At 45.5% G+C, this 13,566-nt stretch overlaps 1 protein-coding gene across 6 annotated transcripts in view; it reads right to left on the bottom strand.

Annotated features, from left to right (window-relative positions):
* Window positions 1-13,566, bottom strand: part of LOC124038076 (mitogen-activated protein kinase 8-like) — a 45,094-nt gene that overhangs the window by 16,273 nt on the left and 15,255 nt on the right. For 3 of the 6 annotated variants that reach the window (XM_046353508.1, XM_046353510.1, XM_046353511.1), the window contains exons 3-11: window positions 13,437-13,566; window positions 12,975-13,033; window positions 12,412-12,550; window positions 11,369-11,534; window positions 8,046-8,117; window positions 7,569-7,751; window positions 7,348-7,472; window positions 7,102-7,165; window positions 2,183-2,260 (exon numbers count right to left, since the gene is read on the bottom strand). In XM_046353508.1, the coding sequence (XP_046209464.1) occupies window positions 2,183-2,260; window positions 7,102-7,165; window positions 7,348-7,472; window positions 7,569-7,751; window positions 8,046-8,117; window positions 11,369-11,534; window positions 12,412-12,550; window positions 12,975-13,033; window positions 13,437-13,566 (1,016 nt within the window). Of the gene's footprint in view, window positions 1-1,817; window positions 1,895-2,182; window positions 2,261-7,101; window positions 7,166-7,347; window positions 7,473-7,568; window positions 7,752-8,045; window positions 8,118-8,506; window positions 8,579-11,368; window positions 11,535-12,411; window positions 12,551-12,974; window positions 13,034-13,436 lie in introns of all 6 variants that reach the window. The other 3 variants (XR_006839297.1, XR_006839296.1, XM_046353509.1) reach the window with 2 other exon arrangements.

The following is a 13,566-nucleotide window of genomic DNA, read 5'->3' as shown; positions in this document are numbered from 1 at the left end:
AATATAATGTTTACATACCCTACATTATTCATCTCATATGTATACGTATATACTATACTCTATATCATCTACTGCATCCTTATGTAATACATGTATCACTAGCCACTTTAACTATGCCACTTTGTTTACATACTCATCTCATATGTATATACTGCACTCAATACCATCTATTGTATCTTGCCTATGCCGCTCTGTACCATCACTCATTCATATATCATTATGTACATATTCTTTATCCCCTTACACTTGTGTCTATAAGGTAGTAGTTTTGGAATTGTTAGCTAGATTACTTGTTGGTTATTACTGCATTGTCGGAACTAGAAGCACAAGCATTTCTCTACACTCGCACTAACATCTGCTAACCATGTGTATGTGACAAATACAATTTGATTTGATTTGTCTAGCGAAATGCTTGTTACTACGTAACATACATAGTAACTCATTTTGTGCCGTACAGCCTCTTTCCACCAGGGGTAGCTCTTCTCTCGCAGATTAAAAACAAGAAAGGGACAGGGTAAGGGGTAAGGGGGATACCTAGTCAAATTACAACTGAAAGCATTCATTTTTTGTGTCATTACTGCAAGCTATCAAGACTCTCAAAAGCCGCGACAGCTGCCATTTACTTCTGAAGATAACTTTAGCGCCGCCCTAAAAACCCAATTCAAATTCGACACAAACCTTCAAATAGGTATGTAATGACATGTTATATAAACACTTTATAGTGTTTTATTTACATTTTAGATGTGATAAGTTGGACAGATCGGGTGAAAAAAGCTGTTTCCCTACACAACATATCTCCCAGTAGGATTCCCTTTCCCACCCGGCATTTTTAAAAAGACCTAAAGGAGCTCATTGCCTTCTTCAAACATGCAGAGACAGGTAATATGAAGGTCTCGTCATTGATTTTGCTGGAAAGGGGAGAATTTGTGCTTTACAATGGTATTCATATTACAGTTGACCTGGAAGTATTACGTTTTTGGGGCACTAAAATCAGGTAAATTGTACAGAATTGCACATTGTACAAAAGTGTGTTAGTTACTTGTAATTTTCTTTTGCTTTCTGGGGGGATTGCATGGGTTTTATTGGGCACAGGGGACAGTAGTGTGTTTTTTCCCTGGCTTGCCACAGGCCCGTCGGGCCATGGCATAAATAAATATACAGTATACAATATACATAAATATACAATAAATATACAGTGTATATAAATATACAGTGTGTATATTTCCCCCCATAGCACATGGGATGGGTAATCAATAAACTCAGCACAGACTAGTCTGCCTGTTGCGCATCTCTGATTCCCTGAAGCATCTTTAAAAAAAAAAAATTAAAAAATCACACCCACAACACGAGCTGATTCGATGGACTTGACGTGAATATTCTGACAGTAGTCTCCTAAACCTTTCAGCGTGACTGCCAGAGCATTGTAGTTACAGTGGCAGGCTAGCCTAGACATGATATGCAATTTCCAAAAACATGAATGTGACACACGAGTCATTGAGTAATGGCCATTTTAGCACATTGACTAATCAGGATTTACATGAGATATTTGAACAGGCGAGTAAATAGCCTATGGTCAAATAGGTACTGTAAGCAAAAAAATAAGCCTTGTTTCTTTAGCCAGCTAGCATCATGGATCCAATAATGATAATGAGTTAAGATGGTATTAGTATGAAAAGTTTAAATGTATTCAACCCCTTTGTTATGGCAAGGCTAAATGAGTTCAGGAGTAAATTAGCTTAACATGTCATATAATACTGTGTACGTTGCATGGACTCTGTCTGCAATAATAGTGTTTAACATGATTTTTGAATGACTACCTCATCTCTGTACTCCACACATACAATTATATTTAAGGTCCTTCAGGTCCCTTAACTCTCAAGTGAAGCTTGCTTGCCTATGAAATCAGAAAAAAATACAAATTATTATTATATTATTTCAAGTTAATTAAATGACGAGGAAGGGAAAAGCATGTACAAGGGGAGGGTCACGTGAAAATATGTTTTACGAGGGGGGTGCATTTTTTAAAATGACACCTAAAGTTGGACCCTCGCCAGTCATTTTTGTACGGTCTCATACCATAAACAATGTTTAATCCATGTTTTTTCATCGTGAAATATACAGATTTAGTCAACATTAACACAGTAACAGCAGACAGCAGCTCACATAAGCAAAATAAACTAACCTAAAAGAGGTTGTCCTCTGATCACGCCATTCTGCTTGGTCCAATCGTCCCACTCATACACCTCCTTCCAGATCAGGTCTACAACAGGGTGAATACAGGGAGAGAGAGAGAGAGCAAGAGAGACAGAGACGGAGACACAGAAACACAGAGACACAGAGAGAGCGAGAGAGAAAGAGGGGGAGATAAAGGGGGAAATGAGAGAAAAGACAAGGACAAGGAGAGAAAAGAAGAGAGGTGGAGAGAGAGATATAAAGGAGGGGAAAGAGACAGTTCAGAGAGGGAAAGAAGGAGAGAGAAAAAAGATGACATGTTTTAAGGACATTATCAACATACATATTTAACTTATTAATTGTCGTTATCAACATTATAATGGAATAATATGCATTTTAGCTAAGAAAATGTAGCCTATTTCTGAACCAAGTAGCAATTTTCATCCACTATAGAAATAAAAATGTAAATGCTCAAGCCTAAAATGTGCGCATTCATTAACAAACATAACAAACATCCGGTAGCAGAGAGAACAGTCTGACTTGGGTGGCTGGAGACTGACAATTTTTAGGGCCTTCCTCTGACACCGCCTGGTATAGAGGTCCTGGATGGCAGGGAGCTCGGCCGCAGTGATGTCCAGGGCCGTACCCACTACCCTCTGTATAGCCTTGTGGTCGGATGCCAAGCAGTTGCTATACCAAGCGGCGATGCAGCCAGTCAACAGGCTCTCAATGGTGCAGCTGTAGAACCTTTTGAGGATCTGAGGGCCCATGCCAAATCTTTTCAGCCTCCTGAGGGGGAAGAGATGTTATCATGCCCTCTTCACCACTGTGTTGGTGTGTGTGGACCATGATAGATCCTTAGTCTTGATGACGTTGAGGGAGTGGTTGTTGTCCTGGCACCACACTGCCAGGTCACTGACCTCCTCCCTTTAGACAGTCTCATCGTCATCTTTCGTCAGGACTACCACCGTCGTCTCGTCAGCAAACCTAATGATGTAGGAGTCATGTGCGGCCACGCAGTTATGAGTGAACAGCGAGTGCAGGAGGGAAATAAGCACGCACCCCTGAGGGGCCCCCGTTTTGAGGGTACGCGTGGCAGATTGTTGGCTACCTTCACCATCTCGGGGTGGCCCGTCAGGAAGTCCAGGATCCAGTTGCAGAGGCAGGTGTTCAGTCCCAGGGTCCTTAGCTTAGTGATGAGCTTGGAGGGCACTATGGTATTGAATGCTGAGCTGTAGTCAATGAACAGCATTCTCACATAGGTGTTCATTTTGTTCATTTTGTCTAGGTGGGAGAGGGCTAGCTGATCGTAGCTAGCTACATAGCTAGCTACATAGCTAACGACAATAGCTGGCTAGCGAACCTAGAAAATCGCTCTAGACTACACTATTATCTTTGATACAAAGACGGCTATGTAGCTACATAGCTAGCTACATAGCCGTCTTTGTATCAAAGATAATAGTGTAGTCTAGAGCGATTTTCTAGGTTCGCTAGCCAGCTATTGTCGTTCTTTTAACGCAACGTAACGTAAACACTGCTAGCTAGCCAGCTAGCCCCCGAATAGCAACACTGCAGAAACTATTACACTCAACGGAACGACTTGATTAGTGTAGTGTCAACAACACACCCACTGCCAGCTAGCCTACAAAGTCAACAACGCAGCCACTGCCAGCTAGCCTACTTCAGCAGTACTTATCATTTTAATCATTTTAGTCAATAAGATTCTTGCTACGTAGCTTAACTTTCTGAACATTCGAGACGTGTAGTCCACTTGTCATTCCAATCTCCTTTGCATTAGCGTAGCCTCTTCTGTAGCCTGTCAACTATGTGTCTGTTTATCCCTGTTCTCTCCTCTCTGCACAGACCATACAAACGCTCCACACCGCGTGGCCGCGGCCACCCTACTCTGGTGGTCCCAGCGCGCACGACCCACGTGGAGTTCCAGGTCTCCGGTAGCCTCGAACTGCCAATCTGCGGTCAACAAGGCAGAGTTCATCTCAGCCTATGCCTCCCTCCAGTCCCTCGACTTCTTGGCACTGACGGAAACATGGATCACCACAGACAACACTGCTACTCCTACTGCTCTCTCTTCGTCCGCCCACGTGGTCTCGCACACCCCGAGAGCGTCTGGTCAGCGGGGTGGTGGCACCGGGATCCTCATCTCTCCCAAGTGGTCATTCTCTCTTTCTCCCCTTACCCATCTGTCTATCGCCTCCTTTGAATTCCATGCTGTCACAGTTACTAGCCCTTTCAAGCTTAACATCCTTATCATTTATCGCCCTCCAGGTTCCCTCGGAGAGTTCATCAATGAGCTTGATGCCTTGATAAGCTCCTTTCCTGAGGACGGCTCACCTCTCACAGTTCTGGGCGACTTTAACCTCCCCACGTCTACCTTTGACTCTTTCCTCTCTGCCTCATTCTTTCCACTCCTCTCCTCTTTTGACCTCACCCTCTCACCTTCCCCCCCTACTCACAAGGCAGGCAATACGCTCAACCTCATCTTTACTAGATGCTGTTCTTCCACTAACCTCATTGCAACTCCCCTCCAAGTCTCCGACCACTGCCTTGTATCCTTTTCCCTCTCGCTCTCATCCAACACCTCCCACACTGCCCCTACTCGGATGGTATCGCGCCGTCCCAACCTTCGCTCTCTCTCCCCCGCTACTCTCTCCTCTTCCATCCTATCATCACTTCCCTCCGCTCAAACCTTCTCCCACCTATCTCCTGATTCTGCCTCCTCAACCCTCCTCTCCTGCCTTTCTGCATCCTTTGACTCTCTATGTCCCCTATCTTCCAGGCCGGCTCGGTCCTCCCCTCCCGCTCCGTGGCTTGATGACTCATTGCGAGCTCACAGAACAGGGCTCCGGGCAGCCGAGCGGAAATGGAGGAAAACTCGCCTCCCTGCGGACCTGGCATCCTTTCACTCCCTCCTCTCTACATTTTCCTCCTCTGTCTCTGCTGCTAAAGCCACTTTCTACCACTCTAAATTCCAAGCATCTGCCTCTAACCCTAGGAAGCTCTTTGCCACCTTCTCCTCCCTCCTGAATCCTCCTCCCCCTCCCCCCCTCCTCCCTCTCTGCAGATGACTTCGTCAACCATTTTGAAAAGAAGGTCGACGACATCGATCCTCGTTTGCTAAGTCAAACGACACCACTGGTTCTGCTCACACTGCCCTACCCTGTGCTCTGACCTCTTTCTCCCCTCTCTCTCCAGATGAAATCTCGCGTCTTGTGACGGCCGGCCGCCCAACAACCTGCCCGCTTGACCCTATCCCCTCCTCTCTTCTCCAGACCATTTCCGGAGACCTTCTCCCTTACCTCACCTCGCTCATCAACTTATCCCTGACCGCTGGCTACGTCCCTTCCGTCTTCAAGAGAGCGAGAGTTGCACCCCTTCTGAAAAAACCTACACTCGATCCCTCCGATGTCAACAACTACAGACCAGTATCCCTTCTTTCTTTTCTCTCCAAAACTCTTGAACGTGCCGTCCTTGGTCAGCTCTCCCGCTATCTCTCTCAGAATGACCTTCTTGATCCAAATCAGTCAGGTTTCAAGACTAGTCATTCAACTGAGACTGCTCTTCTCTGTATCACGGAGGTGCTCTGCACCGCTAAAGCTAACTCTCTCTCCTCTGCTCTCATCCTTCTAGACCTATCGGCTGCCTTCGATACTGTGAACCATCAGATCCTCCTCTCCACCCTCTCCGAGTTGGGCATCTCCGGCGCGGCCCACGCTTGGATTGCGTCCTACCTGACAGGTCGCTCCTACCAGGTGGCGTGGCGAGAATCTCTCCTCACCACGCGCTCTCACCACTGGTGTCCCCCAGGGCTCTGTTCTAGGCCCTCTCCTATTCTCGCTATACACCAAGTCACTTGGCTCTGTCATAACCTCACATGGTCTCTCCTATCATTGCTATGCAGACGACACACAATTAATCTTCTCCTTTCCCCCTTCTGATGACCAGGTGGCGAATCACATCTCTGCATGTCTGGCAGACATATCAGTGTGGATGACGGATCACCACCTCAAGCTGAACTTCGGCAAGACGGAGCTGCTCTTCCTCCCGGGGAAGGATTGCCCGTTCCATGATCTCGCCATCACGGTTGACAACTCCATTGTTTCCTCCTCCCAGAGCGCTAAGAACCTTGGCGTGATCCTGGACAACACCCTGTCGTTCTCAACTAACATCAAGGCGGTGGCCCGTTCCTGTAGGTTCATGCTCTACAACATCCGCAGAGTACGACCCTGCCTCACACAGGAAGCGGCGCAGGTCCTAATCCAGGCACTTGTCATCTCCCGTCTGGATTACTGCAACTCGCTGTTGGCTGGGCTCCCTGCCTGTGCCATTAAACCCCTACAACTCATCCAGAACGCCGCAGCCCGTCTAGTGTTCAACCTTCCCAAGTTCTCTCACGTCACCCCGCTCCTCCGCTCTCTCCACTGGCTTCCAGTTGAAGCTCGCATCCGCTACAAGACCATGGTGCTTGCCTACGGAGCTGTGAGGGGAACAGCACCTCAGTACCTCCAGGCTCTGATCAGGCCCTACACCCAAATAAGGGCACTGCGTTCATCCACCTCTGGCCTGCTCGCCTCCCTACCACTGAGGAAGTACAGTTCCCGCTCAGCCCAGTCAAAACTGTTCGCTGCTCTGGCTCCCCAATGGTGGAACAAACTCCCTCACGACGCCAGGACAGCGGAGTCAATCACCACCTTCCGGAGACACCTGAAACCCCACCTCTTTAAGGAATACCTAGGATAGGATAAAGTAATCCTTCTCACCCCCCTTCCCCCCCTTAAAATATTTAGATACACTATTGTAAAGTGGCTGTTCCACTGGATGTCATAAGGTGAATGCACCAATTTGTAAGTCGCTCTGGATAAGAGCGTCTGCTAAATGACTTAAATGTAAATGTAAATGTAAATCTTTAACCTTTCCACTCCTCCACCGTATGCTCTCGCTCATCCAGCTGCTTGTCTGTGATCTTCGGAGGGGGCTGAGATGAGAAAGAAAGAAAAAGAAAGAGAGGAAAAGAGCAGAAGAGAGCACAGGAAAAGGAGAAGAGAGGGAAGAAAGGTTCATCCCTACATCAAACCATCAACCGTAGTTCACTCTTCTGACTAAAAGTGTCAATCAAGTTCCCCCTCCAATAGATTCTACCATTTGTTAAACACTTACCGCCTCCACTTCTGCTGGGTCGTACCACACGTTGATATAGGGGTGTTTCAGGGCCTCGTCCACAGAGATTCTCTCAGACGAGTCAATCACCAACATCTTAGACAGCAGGTCTCTGGCCTGGCTCGCTGGAAGTGGAAAGTGAATATGATTCATACCAGCATGCACACACACGCACACCACACACTCACCCTACCCACATACAAACACTGCATTTCCAGTACCTTTCAGTTTGTTGTGCTCTGAGTCTGCAGGGAAGAGGACGTCAGGGAAGAGTTTGTCAAAGCTGTATCCTGCGTAACGCGGCCTGTTCTCTACGTACGTCCTCACTGATTGGTTGAGCTTCATCAGGAACTCCTGTGGCGGAGTCCCAAGCTGCTCTATCACCTTGTTCCACTGGTCAATGTCTGAGCAGGGGGAGTTAGGGAAACACTACACACAGACATAGCCTTCTCCACAGACACACATAACTATGCTAGAGATGTACTGTTCCAGAACTATTCCTCTTTTCTAGAACTATCTCTGTGTATTGCCAGAAGCTTAAGTGGTTATGGGGAGGGAGGATGAGAGTATGGGTGTACCTGGATATGATGGTGGGAATAGTGCAAAAGGAGTGCTCCATGGGGCGGTGGTCAATGGTAAAAACAAGGTAAACACGCAGACATGGTGAAATGATAACACAGGAAAATAGGAAAGGATACGGTCAGAGCCTGGGAACAACACACTACCCCTGACCATCTCAGCCACAATACAACCCACTGACCACACGTCCACTGCACGATGAATGAAGGGATGACATGCAAACACAGAGAGAAAAAAATGAAAAGATTAAGGAAATGAGAGAGGAATGTGAATGATTTACAAAAAGTGTACAACACGAATAAATCAGACACATGAAACTGAAAATGGAAAGAGGGATACATCTGGTGAATGAAGGAGAAAAATGAAAGCATGAAAGAGTAAATTGGGTGAATGAGAGTGAAAATGGATGCAGCATTCAGGGTCTGCCAGTCTCCAGGCACAGGAAGGAAAAGGAAGGAAATCAGGACGTGAAATAAATGGCCATCTCATAAACCGAGAGACTGAAGAGGAATGGCCACAGAGGATGCAAACTGTTTCATTTTGGCAGGAGACAATTTACATCCAGAAGCACCAAGGATACAGTCCCTTCCTGGGAACAGGATTTTGTGGCGGATCATTTCTGCCAGAATACATCCCACAGACCATATGTCCACTGTTACAACATGGGCAGTAGAGGAGGAGGGGGGTTAGCTTTTAGTAGTTAGTAAGGAGACCTTTGTTTCTCATTGTGAACAACTTTCCCAGAGGCTTGAAGAGAAGTGGATGGCTAATGTACAAGCTGGCAAAAAAAGGTGTTGTTATTGAATTAATTTCCATGATTTATAAAAACATAAATGTAATGAAAACAGTGCTGTTGTCATTAGCAAGGTTTACATCCAATTGGCGACAGATTTTCAAGAGAATAGAAAATAATCTGCATAAAAACAATATGAGCATTTTCCCAACAAAGATGTGTTTCCATCAAATTGACTTGTTGCGAATAAGAGCCTGTGCATGATGACGTAGTGCACATAAAAATCACTTTTACCGGTTAAATTCCCGTGTACCAAATAAAACATACAAGCTAATGGTATTCCATATATATTTGTGCATAAAGGCATTTCCACCTCCACTTTGTACTGAATGATCAGGGTGAACAAGGTGTAGATTCACGCACAAAGAGCAGCAGATGTTTATTAAGCCGTCGCAGAAGGCAGGAATCGTGGTCACAGGCAGGCAATGGTCAAACAATACCACACAACCATACAAACAGAAAGAACTGAACTAAATAGGGAGCTGATGAGGCCAGGTGGGAATCGAACACAGGTGAAATCAATTAACAAAAATGAAAGACAGGGCTACGTTCCAGAACAGGTTGACTAAGAAAATAAAAACAGAACCTTAAACACACAGAATTAATGTTACAGACACCAAAATATCCCACCATGTCTAGTATATTTTGTTGTGTCAACATTCGGAAAGTTTACTGAAAAATTTTCCAACAGGCCTTTCGTGACCTTTTATTTCCGATGTACTTTACTGACATTTTTTACATCTTTTTACTTAACCAGGCAAGTCAGTTAAGAACAAATTCTTATTTACAATGACAGTCTAGGAACAGTGGCAGAACTGCAGATGTTTACCTCGCCAGCTCAGAGATTCAATCTAGCAACCTTTCAGTTACTGGCCCAACGCTCTAACCACTAGGCTACCTGCCACCCCAAAAAGGTTGGATGGAAACTTGATTATAGCTGTGATTTGCAATATTACATTTACATTTAAGTCATTTAGCAGACGCTCTTATCCAGAGCGACTTACAAATTGGTGCATTCACCTTATGACATCCAGTGGAACAGCCACTTTACAATAGTGCATCTACATATTTTAAGGGGGGTGAGAAGGATTATTTTATCCTATCCTAGGTATTCCTTAAAGAGGTGGGGTTTCAGGTGTCTCCGGAAGGTGGTGATTGACTCCGCTGTCCTGGCGTCGTGAGGGAGTTTGTTCCACCATTGGGGAGCCAGAGCAGCGAACAGTTTTGACTGGGCTGAGCGGGAACTGTACTTCCTCAGTGGTAGGGAGGCGAGCAGGCCAGAGGTGGATGAACGCAGTGCCCTTATTTGGGTGTAGGGCCTGATCAGAGCCTGGAGGTACTGAGGTGCCGTTCCCCTCACAGCTCCGTAGGCAAGCACCATGGTCTTGTAGCGGATGGAGCTTCAACTGGAAGCCAGTGGAGAGAGCGGAGGAGCGGGGTGACGTGAGAGAACTTGGGAAGGTTGAACACCAGACGGGCTGCGGCGTTCTGGATGAGTTGTAGGGGTTTAATGGCACAGGCAGGGAGCCCAGCCAACAGCGAGTTGCAGTAATCCAGACGGGAGATGACAAGTGCCTGGATTAGGACCTGTGCCGCTTCCTGTGTGAGGCAGGGTCGTACTCTGCGGATGTTGTAGAGCATGAACCTACAGGAACGGGCCACCGCCTTGATGTTAGTTGAGAACGACAGGGTGTTGTCCAGGATCACGCCAAGGTTCTTAGCGCTCTGGGAGGAGGACACAATGGAGTTGTCAACCGTGATGGCGAGATCATGGAACGGGCAGTCCTTCCCGGGAGGAAGAGCAGCTCCGTCTTGCCGAAGTTCAGCTTGAGGTGGTGATCCGTCATCCACACTGATATGCCTGCCAGACATGCAGAGATGCGATTCGCCACCTGGTCATCAGAAGGGGGAAAGGAGAAGATTAATTGTGTGTCGTCTGCATAGCAATGATAGGAGAGACCATGTGAGGTTATGACAGAGCCAAGTGACTTGGTGTATAGCGAGAATAGGAGAGGGCCTAGAACAGAGCCCTGGGGGACACCAGTGGTGAGAGCGCATGGTGAGGAGACAGATTCTCGCCACGCCACCTGGTAGGAGCGACCTGTCAGGTAGGACGCAATCCAAGCGTGGGCCACGCCGGAGATGCCCAACTCGGAGAGGGTGGAGAGGAGTATCTGATGGTTCACAGTATCGAAGGCAGCCGATAGGTCTAGAAGGATGAGAGCAGAGGAGAGAGAGTTAGCTTTAGCGGTGCGGAGCGCCTCCGTGATACAGAGAAGAGCAGTCTCAGTTGAATGACTAGTCTTGAAACCTGACTGATTTGGATCAAAAAGGTCATTCTGAGAGAGATAGCGGGAGAGCTGACCAAGGACGGCACGTTCAAGAGTTTTGGAGAGAAAAGAAAGAAGGGATACTGGTCTGTAGTTGTTGACATCGGAGGGATCGAGTGTAGGTTTTTTCAGAAGGGGTGCAACTCTCGCTCTCTTGAAGACGGAAGGGACGTAGCCAATATGTCATTATAAACATAATTATTATTTACAAGAGTAATACAACATTAAAACAATGTCATGAAAGAATCTGCAGTGGTGGTTAATGCATAAAATCATTATGGTGAATGAATATTTGCTTGATTGATTGACATGTACTGACCGTTGGCCTGGTAGCCCATCCCCAGTATGACCTCTGGTGCTCTGTAGTATCTGGTCACTACGTAGGGGGTCATCAGCAGACCTGTAGCCGCCGTCCGAGCCAAGCCAAAGTCCAAGATCTTCAACGTACAGTCTGACTTCACAACAATGTTACTGGGCTTTAGATCCTAGAGAAGGGACAAGGAGAGAACATCATCATTGTCATGATCTTTGTCGTCGTCATCATTGTCATCATCATCAATAGCAGCAGCATATTTTAAAGCCCAGACACAGCGAAAACTGTCTGCGCAGTTGTTCCAGAGCATTTTCTACTAAAAGATTATGGCAGACAATCCCGTCAGAGAGCACTATTTGCCGTCTTGGCAGATTATTTTAGTTATTATAGTAAGGTGGGGGACATCAATGAAGCTATGTAGGATTATAGGAATGTTGTCATCATAATATTATAAAACAGGGCAGCATCCATATTCATCACCATCTTAACAACAGTAATGAGTCACTCCATTTTAACTACAGTTACTGAGTAGTGAGTCATCTTTCACAGATTTGCATGTCGGCAAACGGCCTGGTAGCATGACATACAAACCAGTTACATTATTCTAGAATCTAGATTAATCTCAGAATCTCATTTTTTTCCCATCCTTGAATAAACTTTACATGCGCCATTGGGCCAAACATGTATCCCAAATGGCACTCTATCACTCCCTATACATTGCATTTATTTGACCAGAGCTCAGGAATAGGGTGACATTTCGGATGCAATCCCAGTCATTAAATCTTAATGAATATTTAGATCATTAACATGTTCCTCCTGCTCTCCTGTGGATATAGCCAACATCACAGCTCTGACATGGAGGAGTTACTGTATAATCTTTTTAGTTTACAGTATAATCTTTGGAAATACAACAATTCCCCATTATTAGTTTAGTGTTACCCAGTATGAGCCATGTGTCTACCTGTTAGCTTATTGTTATTGGTGTGAACTATACCCTGTGTCTACCTGTTAGCTTAGCGTTAGTGTGTATGAGCCAGTATGAGCTGTACCCTGTGTATGATGCCGGCAGCGTGGAGGTGTTTGATGCCACACAGCATCTGGTAGAGCAGGTAGGACAACCTCTCATGATCCAGCTCCATCTGAATCACCTGGCACAAGTTGGCATCCATCAGCTCCATCACAATGTATCTACACAGGAAGGAAGAAAGATGAAAATACACACACACACACTTGTGTGTACACATAGCGTACACACAAACACACACACACACATAGTGTACACACAAACACACACACACACACAGAGCAGGCGCACACTTCCACATCTGTGGAGCCAGCTGGAAGGCTTAAACAGAGAGGGATACAGTATGCAGAGAGATTTCAGACAGTTATTCTGGTAATAGCTGAGCAATTATTTAATTGATGACAGACAGGCCCTATTAAAATATCAGTCTATGATCCTTCTATGTCTTAATTCCTAACAGCATGTAATCATTTTACACTATCAAAGGTTTATCATGTTATTATACATCAATTAATGTGCATTTCCACTGAGGATTTTCCCCCAGTGTTTTACGCAAAAGGCTCAAGACCTTTCTTATAATATACTTACACGTCTGCAAATTCTTCTAATGATTTTTGTGGGCTGAATACATTTATTAGGCCAATGATCTGTAACAACATGAACACACGAGTCATACACAATGCTTGCTAAATTAGTTTCCTCAATATAAGGAAAACAGTCCTTCATCATAACACATTTGTAATCAAGTAATTTTCAAATGTATTATTCAATATAACAATAAAAACGGGTAACTGTAGTTCTGGATGCTGGTTGAATGAATCTGCATTTTAGCTGTGTGTATATTAACTATATGGGCTACCAAAGCAAATGCCTGTTTACTGTTCCTTCTGAAGTACCATTATGCATTCATAAAATAATATTCTTAGAGTTTCTCTCTATTTCCAGCCAGGCCATTCATAAACATAATTGAGGATAATTGTCAGAGTCATACCTGGAATAGAATAAAACAGCAGGAAGAAGTCATTGACCAGTGTTGGTAGGCAGACTTACATTTTTGTGATTGACACATTTCATTAACACCAGTTCTCTGTACGCTCTCTTGGCATGCGTTTGGTTCTGGAACGGCCGACTTAACTTCTTAATAGCCACATTTCTCTCAAGGTTGTGGTCATACGCTGAA

The sequence above is a fragment of the Oncorhynchus gorbuscha genome, linkage group LG06 (assembly GCF_021184085.1).
Source record: "Oncorhynchus gorbuscha isolate QuinsamMale2020 ecotype Even-year linkage group LG06, OgorEven_v1.0, whole genome shotgun sequence".
Taxonomy (NCBI): Eukaryota; Metazoa; Chordata; class Actinopteri; order Salmoniformes; family Salmonidae; genus Oncorhynchus; species Oncorhynchus gorbuscha.
Note: the sequence above shows the minus strand (reverse complement) of the source record. Positions and strands in the feature narration are given on the sequence as shown.